The sequence below is a fragment of the Lutra lutra genome, chromosome 1, assembly GCF_902655055.1.
Source record: "Lutra lutra chromosome 1, mLutLut1.2, whole genome shotgun sequence".
Lineage (NCBI taxonomy): Eukaryota > Metazoa > Chordata > Mammalia > Carnivora > Mustelidae > Lutra > Lutra lutra.
In genome coordinates this window covers 135,616,413-135,633,341 of record NC_062278.1, presented here as the reverse complement: position 1 = coordinate 135,633,341, position 16,929 = coordinate 135,616,413, and the positions used below count along the sequence as shown (strand labels likewise).

Here is a 16,929-nt window from a genome sequence, read left to right as displayed (position 1 = left end):
TGGGGACAGTTCTGTTGTCCGGTTTCCATGTGAGTAGTGAGAGGATTGTGGCCAAGGATCCAGCGGGAGAGGGGAGTTAACTGAAGGGTTACACATCTGAAATCAGATTTCTCCCAATATTTCATCGCTACTCATGCTTTGGAGGCTCCTGAGTCCAGCAGCATTTCCTTCCCTTCCTGACAAATTTATTTCTGTCTCTGGCTTCGGCCCTCTTCCCTGGGGAGGATCCCGATGGGAGAGCTGGGACACGGTCAGCCCCATGCTGTCTACCTTGTCTGGCAGGCTCTGCCTTCCCTTCCCGTCCAGCAGCCCCCGCTTCCCCTTTTGGCCTTCCCCTTTTTCTGTTTCATTACGCGTTTGGGAAAGTTGTGTTTCTGTCTTGCTGTGTGAGTGGGGAATCCTTGTGGGTGATGAAGTGTTGTCATGTGTTTTTGGACTTTGGCCGCTGTCAGGTTCTCCACTCGCCTCTCCCTTGTAGGGGCTGTGGTTTCTTTTTCTTTTTAATATCTATACGTTTGTGCTTGACCAGAGCAGACTTGGTGAATGGTGCTCTGGCCCACGCTGGGGTCACCTGAGGACGGCTGTCCTAGCCTCTGCCTGCAAGTGTTCTCTGAAATGAGAACGTGCCACTGCAGGCCAGACACCCCCAGGGAATTCGTACTTCAGGAGTGGCCCTCAGTTCCTGAGGATAAATGCCCAGGCTTCCTTGCCCCTTGGGAAGGCAATCTGAGGTGTGTTCTGTACAGGGTCTCAGGGGGCTCTGTTAACTGAGCCCCAATTGCTACAGCAGTAACCCGCTCATTAAGGCACCCTTCACTGGCTTTCCTCTCTTCCCTATTTCCTACCCCTCCTCCCTCGCTCTGTTTCCTGGGATCATGTCCCAAATAAACTACTGGCACTCAAAACATACAGGGTTCGCTTTGGAAGAAATCCGAATAAAGTCAGGGACTCACTAAAGCATTAAATTGCATATCCTCTTGTCTTTAGTAGCTGTGGCTTTTATTTGAACTCCTAGCACCTAAGCACTGGAGAAGGCCTGATTCTGTAGTTCACATCCTGTCCCCCTTAGCGCCAATCTGTTGCATGATTTCCCCACCATTTCTTTGCATGACTCCATTCCTCAAGTGTGTATTTCAAAGTCATGAATATAGTCCAGTGATTACCACCTCATACACCAAGACCTAATTTCTTGTGTGAAAACATTTACTGGCTAGAGGTGGCTTCCTGAGTCAGGCAAATGGACTGCGAAATGTAATTGGGAGTGGGGATCATACATAGGCCAGATTCGGTTGCTTAATATCCAGGTGGCCACTTTTAAAGATGGGCACCTCTCTTTCCTAATTGGTTCTATACAATGGAGACCCTGAAATGGTCCCCCTGCTAGCTTAACTCTTTCTGGTGACAAAGGGTCATGGCCTGGCATTGCTCCCGAGGGACCTTGGCTGATGTTTGCTCAGATGGAGCTGTAAAAGACTTCCTTTGCCCGGAACACAATACCTATTGGGATAATTTTAGCTGTTGTGTGGATGGACATATTTGGTGTTAATGTGCCTCATCATTCCTTCTGTGTATAGCGACCGGTAGCTGCTTCCCTGATGGTCATGAAGCAAACGTTCCCTTTTAAATTCATTTACTTAAATAAAGGAAAGCGATTGTGCTTAAAAGAATAATAATGCAGCTAAGTGTTTGGATACTACAGAATCGTGAGATACTGAAATACGGTGGGAGGCCGCATCCCAGAAGGTGGGTCGAGGCCAGGTCTCTCCTTCAGGGAGCATGAGTGTGCTTTGTCCTTTTTGCTCATGTCAGCCATTGTTTACGACTTTTAAAATATTTCTTTGAAAGAAGGGTGGGGATTTTCTTATTATTCCAGTAGCTATTTTTGGAAACCAAAGCATACTACTGACTAGACTGTGTGAGCAAAGCTTTTTAGGTTGGGTAAACTCTGATCGCTTGACTACATGAATAACACAAAAATAGACCTTCAAGACTTAGATTGAAATTCCAGGTATTCGTTCCTCGAGGCTGATAACACTCGCTCGTGGCCAGCAGCACGTACGGCCAGTGTGGGGCAGCTGCTGGCTGGTAGTGAGTATTGATTTTTGAAGAACTGAGCTATATACATGAAGGAAGGAAAAGCTCAGAGCCCCACTCCCAGTGCCATCTACCTACCACTCCAGGCAAGAATTCCCATTTACGGGAACATATTTATTTTTACATATCAATGGTGTGTTTTTGATATACTTGATTAAATATTATGGTTTCGGCCCCAGGAAACACCGCTGCAGTTTATAAATAGTGAGTTCAGGGGTGTACGAGGTTCCTGGAATTAAAGCAGTATTTTTAGTCTTATGTGCCTCTGTCTCTTCACCTTTTTTTAAAGGACCAACTCTCACCCAAATACGTCCACTTTTTTTCCACCAAAACACCTTTGTATGAGTTTCTTGAAATGTCCCCAATGTCTTCACAAACACCTGACTGTACAAACTGATCCCAGATAACAGTTGTTCATCCTCCTACGCCAGATTCAAAACTCAGGTACCCACCGGAAGCTCAGTCTTTGATGTACATGTCATTTTCAAGGCTCCCTAACGTACAGTTGGAATCAGGTTTTATTATTCGGCAAAGGTGCAACCTAACAGAGAGTTTACCTTTGAGAACGTTTCTCCTGGCTCCTAAGAGATTCCCTACTAGACCCAAGGAAGCAGGTTTTTATCACTGTTTGACCTCTTCTCTCCCACCTCCTTTACAAATCCCAACAGAAATGGAGATCCTCGCCCTTTTCAATAAGCCGAAGAGCCATCAGAAGTGCCGCCAATACTATCCTGTCAGCATTCCTCTCCGGGTCTCTAAGAACGGCCAGACGGTGAGCGGTTTGGATGCCAACTGGTTGGAGCACATGAGTGACCACTTCCGGAAAGGAGGCATGCTGGTGAATGCTGTCTTCTACCTTGGCATGGTCAATGGTATGGAAGTTACAAACCTTGGGCGGCCCTTACCAACTCTGCTTCTCTTTTCCTCCTAGCCCGTCTTCAGAGCCTGCCCCATTCAGATAACCCCGCAACTGATAAATTCACTGCATTTGATTTCTAATTCACACAAAATCCACCCCCAGTGCTCCCAGAACCTCCCTAGGAATCAGCCAGGTATCTTCTGAAATGACAGAGAAATGGAAGTGATTCTGTGTTTTTCCTGGTGGCCTCAATCCACGTTGCTTTTAAAGGCTTTTAAAAAGATGATTTCGCATTTGTTAATTGCCCCCTGGTGTCATGCCAAGCACCCCCTACCCAAGTGCAAATTGTTTGTAAACACTATTGCCTTGGAAGTAGCAGTAGCAACACCCAGGATTAACCCCTGAGAAGTGAATCAAACTGCTTTGTTTCTGTAAGCTCTGTAGAAAAACACACTGTCTCTGGGTCTCATGGCACCTGGTACCCCTTCCCTAGTAATGATCTCTTTCTGGGGGAGGCTGCATGGAGTGCTTTGACTGATGGCCGCTCTTCTAAAGCAGAGAGTATGTGCCCACAGTGGGGAAGGGTGTCAGGCAAAGAAAGAGTTTGCGGTGAATACAACGGCAAGTTGAGTCAGTAGGGTGCATCAGAGCTGGGAGGCCGTTTGGGGAGTGGGGCCAACATCCTAGCAGGTAAGGATCCTGAGGGCTACCTGTCAGCAGGATTCCTAAGTGAAGCCTAACACCAAACGTGTTGATCCCAGCAAAGGCTGGCATGGGGCATTGATAGCACCGTGTCTTGGTTGTAGAGCAGTTTTCTCCCCAAGAATTAGCAGAGTCAGTAACAGAGGTTTGGAGTCTACCTTATTTGTAATCCTTGAAATGCCAGCAAACATCTGTGGAAGAGACATCAGTCTTAATTCTGAAGGTACACGCTTTAAATCATCGGAAGCCTTGCAACATCGTACAACACAGACAGGTTTTAATTTTGGATGCGAGTCCCTTATTCTTATCTACATGTCAATATCTCATGTTAACATATTAATACAATAACAGCAGGCATTGTAAGTATAAGGGGCCAGAACCATTTGTGGAATGGATAAATGATATAAGAGACGTGGCAGGCTCATTAAGAATACCTGTCAAGTATCATGATCCAGCAGAATTTTCTATGATGATGGGAACGTTCCATATCTGTGCTGTCCCATATGGTAGCCACAGCTACATGTGGCTATTGACCACTTTAAAGCACATGAATGCAGGGTAGGTTACTTGATGTGCTTAGCGGCTAGTTGCGTATGAGTGCGATTCTAGAGTATACATTTCATTAAGGCAACTAATGAAGAGCCAAAGTGATCCTCTGGTGGCAAGGTTGGTAGCATTCCTCTGTAGGAGAAGGCCTTCCCTGGGTGCTTGTGAAGGTCCTGGAAGCCAGAGAACATCACGGTCTGTTTTGAAATGCACCATAAAACACCAGTGGCCTCTACTCGGGGCAGATGTTTACAGCCCTGATTCACTGGCCTTAGGGGAGGTCAGGGAGGAGCCCCTTGGCCTCCTGCAGGGACACCCTATCACCCATCTTGGGTGGTGCCAGTGACTCCTTTTATCTCCCCTCAGGCCCATAGAGGCTCTCTGAGGCCATATGCCCTTCTACATTTCTCCCTGGGAAACTGATGGTTAGTTGTACTAACATCTTAAAGATGTTCAGTGACTCACTGAACGCAGCAGCTACACAGGCAGTCCCGCTTTGGAGAATTCGGGTGTCAGAAGGGAAATTTTCTCTGGTCCTACTGCCCGGCATGTCTGGGGCAAGCTGAGGACAGCTCGAAAGTTCACGATGCCGTTTATCATCTTTTGGGCCATTACGGCTTTGGCAACCAAGAGGGCTCCCTACTCCCTTCTCCTTCCCTGTTCTCTGACCTCAAGTCCAGAAACACAGATAATTCATAAGAGTTTTTTTCTTCAGATTTGACTTGAGAGTTTGAAATGCTGTTATATCCTCCCTTGGCTTTAGCCGCGTGAAATCCAGCCCTTCTGCCTGGAAGACAGAACATGAAATTTCCCCTGGCAAGTGCAGCTGGAAGCCGAGCCCCAAGCCTGTGGCCTGTCTACAGCTCCCCAGCAGCTGCCCGGCTCAGTCTCAGAGAATGGCTGCAAAATTCTCAGAACAATATTTATTTAAACCCACTCAAAATTCAAATTCAATTTCACCCTATATGTTTCTGATGGGAGGGGGATGTGACTTAGGAGCCATGCTCAGTGGGTTAGGGTGTTTCTGCTCTGGAAGAGGCCAAGGTTTCCGTGGGCCAGGGATAAAATACACATATGCTCTTTTCCCAGAATTTAAAAAAAAAAAAAAAAAAGGCAAGTGGGTCATAATTCTAAAAAGGAACCTATTTCTAATAAGATAATTAGCGTCCTTACAATAAACCTGGCAGAGTTGGAAGCACATCTTTAAGCTGTTTGCAATCTGGAAAAACACCAGTCTTGATTCTTAAATGGATATTTGTACTCTGAAATATTTTCCACAGAGTCATAAAACTCATGAGAACTTTGTCCCATAAACAGGGTGATGTCTTAGCCTGAATTATTCAGTTAGGACTCTAGCTTCTGTTTTCAAGCCTTTACCCCTTAGGACATGGGAAAACTTGAATAGTCCTTAAATTTGGGCCTTTGCTGAGTCTAGGACTCCTCTCCTGGGGTCAGTTATGAAGCCTTAGAAGGACCAGGTATCTTGGGCTGGGTAGACTATGCCCTTGGGGCCTGGTAAGCCAAAACACAGACAAAAGGGAAGCATAATGATGCTAATGGACACCTAGCAATTACACTGTGCTGGTCCTCGTCTAAGCAGTTCAAACATAGGAACTCATTTAGTCCCCATAACTCAGTGAAGCAGATACTGTTGTTATCCCTATGACACAGCTATGGAAACTAAGGCACAGAGTGATTAAGGCATTGCAAAGTTTGTAAGTGGCAAGGAAGTAGTACGAAGAAAGTAGGGTAAGGGAAAGGAAAAAAGACATGAGGAGAGGTTAAAAGAGGTGACCATGTTGGCAAGAGGTCTAGCCTCCCAGGGAGGGCTTGGGTGGCCCTTGGGAAGGGAGGGGAGCTCCAGTCACCTTTAGGGTAGTAGCGGGACCTGGGTTCCCAGCCCCCAGTGTGAATGAGTGCAGGGGTGGGTCAGACAGCCAGGCGGACAGGCACACAGAAACACCACCCTGTCAGACTAAGGCCAGAATCTCTGCTTCCAGAGGGTGGGAGAGGCGGGGGTGGGGGGGAATCCTTCTGCTGTTGATGAGGAGTCGGGTGGGTATCCCCAAGGGGAAGGTCAAGGTGGAGCTGGGTGCCCACCATTTGAAGACCCACCCCGGAGCCTGCTTTTTTGCCAAGGGCCTCCAGGCTGACAGAGTCCCCTGCTGCGATCACTGGCCGCCAACGCTACTGCTGCCACCACCCACTCTCCCTGCCCGCCCTGGCCCTCCCTTAGTCACCTGGCTGGCCCTGTCCTTGCTCTGCATTCCTTGTTCTACCCTTGTCCTATCCTCGTCCCCACTTCCCCCTACCCTTGTGCCGTGCCCCCTTGGCTCTGTCCTGACTCTCCTTCCCCTACTCCCCCGGCCCTCCCCTCACCCTCGCCTGCCCCTCCCCCTCAGTCCTTATATCTCTGGCAGTATCATCCTTACCCACCCTGCATTCAGATGTTTTCAGTTGTTTCCAACATGTCCTTTGTAGCAAGTGATTCAAACCAGAATCCAGTCCACTAGCATGCGCTGCGTACGGTGACCATGGCCTCACTTCTCTTTGATATAGAGGAATCATTTCTTGATGACCCTCACTGCTTGAAATAAAGCCAGCCTCTCACCCTGCAGAATGTCCTGCATTATGTGTCAGGTCGCTGCCTTGTGATGTCATCCACCTAATTCTTTACCCTCTATATCTGGCAAACTGGTGTTTAGTTCTAAGGCCTTCCTAAAGGCCTGTGACTGCGGCACATTTCAGATGATGCTGAGTTTTACCTGCTGCACCTCATCGGGAGACACAGTATACCTAGATGTCTCTCCATTGCTGTCTTTTGGAAAGATTGTCTTCCCCGAGACCGTCCCTGATGCCCCAGCCACATCTAAATCCAAATGGCATTTGGTCTTTTGGCATCTTTCTTGATGCCTAGCATAACCTACATTACTTTATATTTGCAAAATACACATGTAAAAAAGTACCTATTTCAAATAAAATACACACCAAGATACATGTTTTATACAGATGTACTTACAAGCCTTCGGGTGAGTTCTGCATCCCATCCTTCTTAGCACCCCAGTGTCGGGGCACCACGCACCATATACAGGAGGTGATGGATAAAAGCTTCTGGATGATGTTTGGTAATGCCAGTGGAGATGAGGGGAGAAGCTGGTATTAGGGTGCGCATCACAGGAGCCTGGGGGCCTGAAGAACTAGGTGTAGGTGGAACGGAAAGGAAAGGAGATGAGGCAGTTCCAGGTGCTTCCAGCAGCCACTTCCTTGGAACGCCGCCATCTCCGGGAATGTTTGGCCTGCTGATTACAGGCATGGCTTGTGTTTTAGAGGAGCACTTACTAATGTGGGGGGTGGACCTTCCGTATACCTTACATGCATTTTCCCTTGTATCCATAGTGCATCTTCAAATGAACTTTTTATTCCTGTATCACACACATACAGAAAACTATGCACACTATAAAGATAGAGCCCAGTAATTTCCACAAGGTGAGCATATCCATGTAACCAGCACCAGATCAAGACATAGAATATACCAGCCCCCTAAAAGCCCCCCTCATATACCCCTTATAGTCCCTATCCCCCAAGAATAACCATAGTCACACCTTGAAATGCCAGAGATGAGTTGTAAACTTTACATGAATGGAACACGTGAATGAATGCCCTCCTTGTGTTTGGCTTCTTTGACTCATTGCATTTGTGACACTCATCCACATTTTTACATATAATTGCAGATCATTTTTCTCCTCACTGCTGTATGTTATCCCTTGTGTTGGTATATACATACCTGATCCACTTCCAAGTATATTTTTATTTTTATTTTTTTCCCCTTAGAGGAAGGCATGGCGTATGTACAGTTTTAACCCCAAAAGGAAGCCCTAAGGCCAGTCTCCCTGTGACCCCACTAAGATGCCACCCGAAACACCACGGCTGGAGTAGGGTGTAGTAGTCAGGTAACTCTGCAAGGCTAGGGTCCAGAGTTGGGGATGACCACGCCCAGCTGGAGCCCCAGCGCCTGGCACAGTGTGGTAGCTCAGCGAGGTAGCTCAGCGCATCTCTTCATGTTTGAAAGGGCGTAGGTTTCGGAATCAAATCAACCACGGTTTAGAGCTAGTCTGGCCCTTGCATTCCATTTGAACATGAACACATGAATGAACTCCTGCGACCTCTGTCCGCTCACCCACTAAGAGGGAATGAGTAGCCTTGCAGATTGGGGGAAAAGATTCCAGGAGAAACTGTCAGCTGTGCCTGATCTTATGTCTCAGGGCCAGCAAGCACTGAATCAGAGCGTTCCTTCCCTGTCTCGTTGGTTAAATCGTTCTGCCCTTGCTGGCTCACCTTGCTATAACTGAAGAGGGGGGATACCTCCTCTAGATCACTCACCACTTAAAAGTTGGAATGCAGGATCGAAGGCAGGCCATGAGGGCTCAGGAAATGGAAGGCAATAGGCCTGCTCACTCTTTTCATAATGTCAGCCAATTAGGCATGGTCTGGTTGTTGGTCAGCAGCATGGTACCATGACCTGGGGTTGCATGACCAGTGATTACATTTATGGTGGGGGTTACAGGTCCATGTGACAGCAGGCACAGTTACGGTTATGCAGTTGGCACGTTTCATTGCTGGAACCGAGGTGGGGCTGTGAGCCGCCTCTGATGTAGAATGGGGGTCTCTCAGGGACCCAAGGAAATCTGTTAGGCTGGCTACCCAGTAGTCCAATCTAGCTTGTTAACAGGACAATGGTGACTTTTTATTTCATCCTGCAAAACCAGACTACATACCAGTTGTCACCATGTGCACGTTTTCTAACTGAACTCTGGGGAACACCACGAGGGTAAGCCTGAAGTTTAGCTTGCTAGGTCCCAGAGGCTGCAGGGGAAAAGCGGTGGCCCCTCCAGAATTCACCTCTTAGAATAATAGGGCTCATCTCCTTTTCCCACATCCTTCTTGTAAATCATAAGCTTGGAATGTTAAGGTGGCCTTTTGCCAAAAGACCAGCATCAAATATTTATACGATACCGGGGCAAATAGTTCTCTGTGCACAGTAGGGAAGCATCTTTACTTTAATAAAAAAATGCCGTGATAATGGAGTGTTTTCCATAGATGTAGGGTGATTTAACCTTTTATGTTTAGAGCCTTCACTCTAAGCTAGACCTCTTCATACCCAGCTTGGTGCACATTATAGCAAGCCTGAGCCAGTAAAGGCAATGAGAGGTTGGGGAGTGGACGAAGGTGTCAAAGCGAGGGGCTCTTTAAAAGCCCAGTTGTCTGCTCTCTGTGCTTCACTGACTTTTTTGCTGTTACAGATGATCAAATTTTGACAGCCATTCTGAACTTGCATCAGAGTTAAGCAAGTGAATCAGCACTCTGGATTCAGAATAGCAGAGTAGCGGACTGAGAGGCGGGAGAGCAGACAGTGGATGAAACAGCTAAATAAGGACCCGGTTCATTCCTACTTCACAGCCCACGTCTGGCCATACTTCTCCCCACTGGCCACACAGTCGTCCTTCCAGGCTTGTGAGCTGGGAGGCAGGAGCGGAAGCCAGGCCAGGGCTGGGGAAGGATGTCTGGCTGAGCGGCAGTGACTCCTTCCCCTTTCTGGACCTCAGCTCTGCCATACGAGGCTGTTGGTAGGCGAAACACGCACCATCATGCTTCTGTCAGATTGCCAAGCACATAGTAGGCACATTTTAAGGGCTTACACGTTTTCCATTGAGGAAGTTTGTAAAGACTTTGGAAATTGGAGAGAGCATCTTTTGGTAGAAGCCTTGTGGGAGTTTGTGCTGTGTTGGTATAATCCTGAGGGAATCGTTGAGTCTATTCTAGTCTCAAGAATCCCCAATTCTAGTCCTAAGAATCCCCAGGTCAGGACTTCAGAAAGCTTTATTCAAAGTGGTTCTATAGGGCGTTCCTACTGCGGCAGGAGCTCCAGCTGGATCTTAAAGGTGAGTTTGATGATGGTCCCTCTTGTCCTAAAGCCTCAAATACTTGTAATGTGGTTCAGCTGAAGAGCAGCCCTGTTCTTCCCTGGTTATCTCTGTAGAATGTCCGTTAGGAGGGCCTCGAGCAAACACCTGGGGAAAACTTTTTAGCAGAGCAGATGAGAGAGGCAAGCTTAGCACTTTTGCTAAAGCTCTTTGATAACAGTCTCTCAGTTTAGGAAAACAAATAAGGAACTGGCACATGGTTGTTGTTGTAAGTTGATTAAGTTACATTGATCTTACTTGAAATGGAGTATTATCTTGTCAGGTTAGAACAGTATCTGGGTAAGGCTGCTGGGCTCCAGGAATTACTCTCAAAGCTGTGGTTTGTTGAGGTGGTCAGGCCTATCATTCTGGAATAATCAAGAATACAGCCAAACCAAACAAAAGTACACCCATCAGTCAGCTATTGCCACAATAATGCTGTGCAACAAACCACTCCAGAGTCCTTGACTTAGAACAGTAATGATTTATTCTGTCATATTTGTGGGTTGGCCTGAGCAATAACATGAGGCAGTTCTGCTGACCTCATCGGGGCTCACTGTCAGGTCTGTGGGAGAGCTGATCTAAGCTGAGCTCCCCTGGGGAAGCTCTGTTCCATGCGTCTTCAAGTACTTGGAACCAATGGGTCAGCTGGGGCATGTCCTTTCCAAGTGGTGGCAGAGACAGAAGAGGTGAAACTCAACCACTCAAGTGTTTGCCAAGCCCTGATGACATCATACCTGCTAATATCCCATTGGCCTGACAAATCACATGGCTAAGCCCCTCGTTGTCTTATCTCCCCACCAGTCATCTTAGTCTTGACTTCCTTCTCTCATGGTTCCATTGTTCTTGCGGTCCTTGGCTGTCCCTCATTCACTGTGCATTTCTACTCCAGCTCTGTCCTCTACCTAGAACTCTCAAACCCTGAAGATCCATAAGGCTTCCTTGCTTAATTAAGTTTATATCTCTACTCAAAATAGGGATACCTACCCTGATCACCTCTTCCAAAAATAGCCAACCACTGCCTCTGCCTTCCCCTTAGCCTCCTTTATATTTTTATAGCATTTATCACCTGTGACATTATGTTACTATCTCCCTCCCCCACTGCAAAGGAAGCTTCATGAGGCAGAGACTTCATTTGTCTTGCTGCCTGCAGGATCCTCAGTGAGGACAGGAGTATCTTGCATGAAATTGACACTTGGTAGGCATTGGAATGAATGAACCAGTAGCTAGAAAGATTTTCAGTATAAGCTTGAATGTTTCCAGTGAACACAGTGCTCGCTCTTCTGAGGTTTTCTCTTCCATTTTTTAGAATACTGTAAGGAAGGTTCTATTTATATTGTACTAAAATTTTCTCTCCATAGTTCCTAAAACTTTTTGATTCTAGTTCTGCCTTCCAGAACCATGTAGAGGAGAGAAAAAGAAAATTATTTTTCATCTGTATCTTGTATTATGCTTGTGTTAACTCTTGCATTAACCTTGTAGAAAATGCAAATTGTACTTAATTCCACCATTCATACCTACTACTAGATTTCATGTATTTCTTTAAAGTTTGTTTGACCCCTTTTAACAAAATTCACATACAGCTCATACTGTAATCTTGTATTCTGTTTCTTTCTTTTTTTTCTTTTCTTTATAACATTGTCTCTAAGGAATTTTTCGGAATCATTAAATTCCCATGATTTTTTTGTGACCACATGGTATTTAATCATATGGAAGTCTCCTAACTTACTTAACTACTTTTCTATGGTTGAATATTTGGATTGTTGAGTGTTTAGATTATTTTTTAGATTTTTTAAAAATTTACTTATGTGAGAGAGAGGGCATGAACAGGAGGGGCAGAGAGAGGGGGAGAGAGAATCTCAAGGAGATTCCCTGCTGAGTGCAGAGCCTAACACAGGTTCCATCTCAGGACCCCTAGATCATGACCTAAGCTGAAATCAAGAGGCAGACGCTTAACCAACTGAGCCACCCAGGAGCCTCTAGATTATGTTTTCAAGGAATTTTATAAGTAATGCTTGTAGTTAAATATTTGATGGCTTTAGTGATTATTACCTTAGAATAGACTGAAAGAGGTAGGATTTTTGGGTCAAAGAGGATGGACTTTTTTGTTTCAGGCTCTTGAGACATTGTGAAATTGCTCTCCAGAAAGATCATGCAGTTAAAAATTCCCTTGAGCACCATGCGCTTTTTATACACATATAAAAAATGTTAAGCATAGCCATTTATTTATTTATGTTTGTTGTTGCAAATAATTTTCTCACTTAATGGCCTTTGGATTTTGTTTATGAGGTCTGTTGGAAGACAGAGGCTAAATATTTGTTAAGTATTTACATCTGCCGGTCTTGTTTTTTTATGGCTTCAGGAAAATGCTGGCAGTTCCTGAACTCCAGTTTGATTCAAAGGACTTTCTGAATTTTTTTTCTGAAGAAAAACTCTCTTTCTGATAAAAAAATATATATATATTATTATTATGTGCATTATCCTTTTGAAATAAAAATAGTATATCATTAAACATATTTCTTTCTTTCTTTCTTTTTTTTATTAAACATATTTCTATGTGTATCACCATAGCAAAATACCACAGACCGGATGGTTTAAATTAGAGACATTTATTTCCCATAGTTCAGGAGTCTGGGTGACCATGGTTAAGGGGCCAGCAAATTTGGCTTCTGGTTGAGGCCTTCCTTCTTAGCGTGTACACAGCCACCCTTCTCTCTAGATCCTTGTCTGGTCTTCCCTCTGTGCAGGGTGAGGGGAGTGGTGGGGGGATGCTATGGTGTCGTCTTCTTCTGGTAAGGACATCAGTCTTTTTTTTTTTTTTTAAAGATTTTATTTATTTATTTGACAGAGATCACAAGCAGGCAAAGAGGGAAGAGAAAGTAGGCTCCCCTCGGAGCAGAGAGCCCAATGTGGGGCTCAATCCCAGGACCCTGGGATCATGACCTGAGCTGAAGGCAGAGGCTTTAACCCACTGAGCCACCCAGGCGCCCCAAGGACATCAGTCTTAATCAGACTATGGTCCACCCTTATGACTTCATTTAACCTTAATTGACTCCCTAGAGGCCCTATCTCCAGATACAGTCACTTGGGAATTTAGTTTTTCAAAATATGAATTTGGGGTGTGGGGGAGGACACAATTCAGTACATAGTGGTGTGGCTGATTTGTAGCATGGAATCTCGGGGCCAGGAGTGATTCTGTATCCTCAATCCCATATCACAGATGAGAGACCAAGTCTCTGAAAGGGGTCACGTCCCTTTTCTTGACAGATAATAGATCCAAACCACTTGCTTCTCTGGCCAGTCTTCTTTCCCACAATCTCTTATCTAAGTGAATTTAGGGGATTTAGGAGCCATTAAAAGGGGGGGCAGAAAACACCACTGTAATGATTTCTACTGTGGTGGGGACCTTGTTGTAATTTTCTTTATACGCCCCTTGCCTAAGACTATGAATCCTTCTTGAATCCTGTTATATGTATACTGTAAGTTTGTTGAATTGTGTGGAACTCGGGACCTGGTAGACTGACTAGAGCAATGCCTGAGGAAACATTTTCAGTGGTAAATTGTTTGGGAAAATTTCCCTTTCCCGCAGATTCTGCCTTGACCAGAGCTAGCTGAAGAGCTGTCCGTACAGCTGCTCACATCATGAGAACTTCCAAGAATCTGTGCATCTAGAATGAATCTGACAAGCTGAGATCTGGTGTGTTATATCTGTCCCCCTTAAAAAAAAAAAATCTCTTCTACCTAAATATAGTTTTCTTTTAAAAACTGTCTCTAAATGACTGTGTTTTACCCTGAATAAGTTCTCCCCGGTGCATCCTGACGTTGGAGCATGAAAAAGAAGGTAAACGCATGAAATCAAATGGTGATTGCTAACAATGAAATTTGGGCTCATAAAATCAAGGATATTATTCAGAACTGCGAGGTAAATTAGTCTCATTCACTCTGATGGGGCTAGACTCTATGGTTGTGTGTGCCTTCTTTAATTAACATGCTGAAAAGATGTTCTGATTGGGATTATTAATGAATGCAGTGAAAATTTTTGCTGCTTGTAAGGCTTCTGCCACAGACGGTTTACAGAACCCCCCCCACCCCGCCTTTTTCTTTTTCCACAGATTCCTTCCACGGCCTGACAGATGGAGTATTCATTTTTGAAGCTGTTGCCACAGAAGATAGCAAAACCATGCAGGGCTATGATGCTATTGTTGTCGAACAATGGACAGTCCTGGAAGTAAGTGTGGGATGGGCAGTGGAGTTTCTTTTGTTTGGACAGTGATTGTATTATCCACTTGCTTGGTCTGCCTGTGTCTGCAGTAGCTTTTCTCTGAAAGGCAGTTTGACCTGGGTAGACCCTACAAGGTCCCATTCATCCTTTCATGCACTTTAGTTGAGGGTATGGGCCCTGCTTTCCCTTTCTGTGGGAAAAACACTGTGTGTGTGCTGGATCATTGGGTGGAAGGAGAGTCTTCTTGCATTCATTTGCATATAACTGAAAACTCCAAGTGACATAAATGAGGCCAGCACAGAGTCTGTGACTGCCATAAGAGTGACATAATAATTGGATTTAGACCCTCTGGCTTCCTCTGCCAAGTATCCTTGGAAGAAATTTGGGCACACACACGTAACCTTTGCAATAATCCTAGGAGGCAAGTACATGACTGCCCCCATTTGACAGATGATGAAACTGAGGCACAGAGGGGTTAGGTCCCTGGCCCAAGGCTACACAGTAAATGCTGAAAGATGTCTTTTGAGAGGTGTTGACCCGTGAAGCGATGAAGCTGCTGTGGACAGAGGAATTCCTCAAGCCACATTCCCCTGGGACGCTGGAAAAGGTGATTTATTTCTGAGATTCGCCGGTATATACGTTGATGGTGTTTCTCCGGCCATAGGAGGATAGGCTTTTCAGACTAGTCTCTTACCCACCCAGCATGCTGGATGTAAAGGGAGAAGCCCTCTGAACCTGCAGGACTGATTTCTGAGCTGATATCTTACATGGGCCCTGGAAGAACACAGGGTTGGCATCACCCTAAGGATCTTTCCCAAACTGGGCTCTCTGTGCCAAAGTAGGACGGATGTGGGTGCAGCTCGCTGTAAGGAGTATGGGGGTGCTGGGTCCCACCAGCCCCCAGGGGGTGCTTGCCACGCCCTTGTGCCCTCTGGAACTGCCACCTGATGGCAGGTGACTCCCTCATCTGGTTGCTGGACAGCAGCAGGTGCCCCAAGGGCACCATGACCCGTTCTCGAAGCCGGAGCAGTTCTGAGAAGACTCGAGATGGGCCATGGAGCTGCTGGGGGCATGCCCGTGTCCGACTTATCACTGCCTGCAAGTCTGAAAACCGCAAAGGACAAAGGAAAACTGTAGTAATCAATCAGAAACAAGAATTCCTAAAACATAGCATCCAGGCCCAGTTAGGTTAGGGGTCAGGGGTCTTTAAGGAAAGAAAGAATTCAGGGGATGACCTGTTTGCTATCAGCCTGTGCTACTTCTTCCTGCCCAGCTTTGGTCTCAGTGGGTCTCCACGCCCTTAACTGGAAACGGGAAGCAAAGGAGATGAGGCTCTGACTAGCATGGAGAGTCCAGCAAGGGCAGGTCACATCCCTCTCGGGCCCTGAGCTCCCTGCATTTAAGATGGGGCCATGTTGTTCATGAAGCCCACCACATGCGGTTGGATGAAATATGACATCATAGGAGTAGTAACTGAGGACCTTAAGGACCTCATTAAACCAGCCCATGTGCTTCAATACTCCGTAACTCTGTTTCCTCTGAAACTCTCGGCCGGAACAGCAAGCCATGCATGGCCACACCAGAAACAAGTGCTTGTGGGCAAGTGATTGGCAGGCCACAGGCGGGGTGTAACATCTCTTGCCATCTGCACATTCAGATGACTGTTAGGGGAGGACAGTGTGCTTTTCTCAAGAAAGGTGACTTGATGGCAATGATCCAGAACCTCACTGTGTGGTCCCAGGATCAGCAGCATCATCGTCACCTGCGAAGTTGGGTAAATGCGGAGTCTTGCAGCTGTCTGTGGTTGTGTGCTGTATGACAAAGGTGGTGTTGGGAGAACACACCAATGGCCCGTCTTTCTTTACCCCTCAAAACGGTGCCCTTGCTGGGTAACCAGAATGCGTACATCCTTTATCTAAAATGTCTGTGGGAGGAAGATAAGGTTACAGACTAGAATAAGAACACAATTGTCTTTTTAATTCAGAGTTCAGTTTCCTGGATTAAGAGCCTCGATCAGGAAAGATTAAGATGTATTCAGAAAGTTTTCCTGGCTATGCAGATTGGTTTCCATTAGGTTTATTTGTTAATTTTATTTCTTTCTCGGATGTTTGAGCTTTCTTTCTCATGACCTCTTCTTTTTGTGCATTAATCTAGTTGGTGATATTAGTTTTGGGTCATGTCGTTGTGGTCCTTTGTCCCTTTCTCCCCCTGCCCTCGCCTGCAAAGCCAGTTCTGTGTGTCTCTTCCCAACTTCATACTCAGTGACAGATTCAACCACATGGTAGCTCGAAGCTGGCCACAGTGGAAGTACTGCACCATGAAAATTGGCAAAGCCCAGAAATCAGGGGTGGTGGTGGTTGTTTTTTTATTTTATTTCTTTTCCCCACAGAAACCCAGTTGTAAGCATTTAGCAGCACATCACTGGCTGGTCCTTTATTCCATCACACGTCAACATGATAGGCAGGTGTGGCTGGCTTCCAGTTCGGCAGAAACACATTTTCTTAATTTTCCTGATGGTGACAGGCGGGTTAATGGTTTTGATGTAG

The 16,929-nt window shown here is 46.0% G+C and overlaps 1 protein-coding gene across 1 annotated transcript in view; it reads left to right on the top strand.

The window, feature by feature from the left end:
• Nucleotides 1-16,929, top strand: part of RFTN1 (raftlin, lipid raft linker 1) — a 193,654-nt gene that overhangs the window by 140,861 nt on the left and 35,864 nt on the right. Inside the window, 2 exon segments of the mRNA XM_047737591.1 lie at nt 2,763-2,966; nt 14,274-14,389. Coding sequence (XP_047593547.1) covers nt 2,763-2,966; nt 14,274-14,389 — 320 coding nt within the window.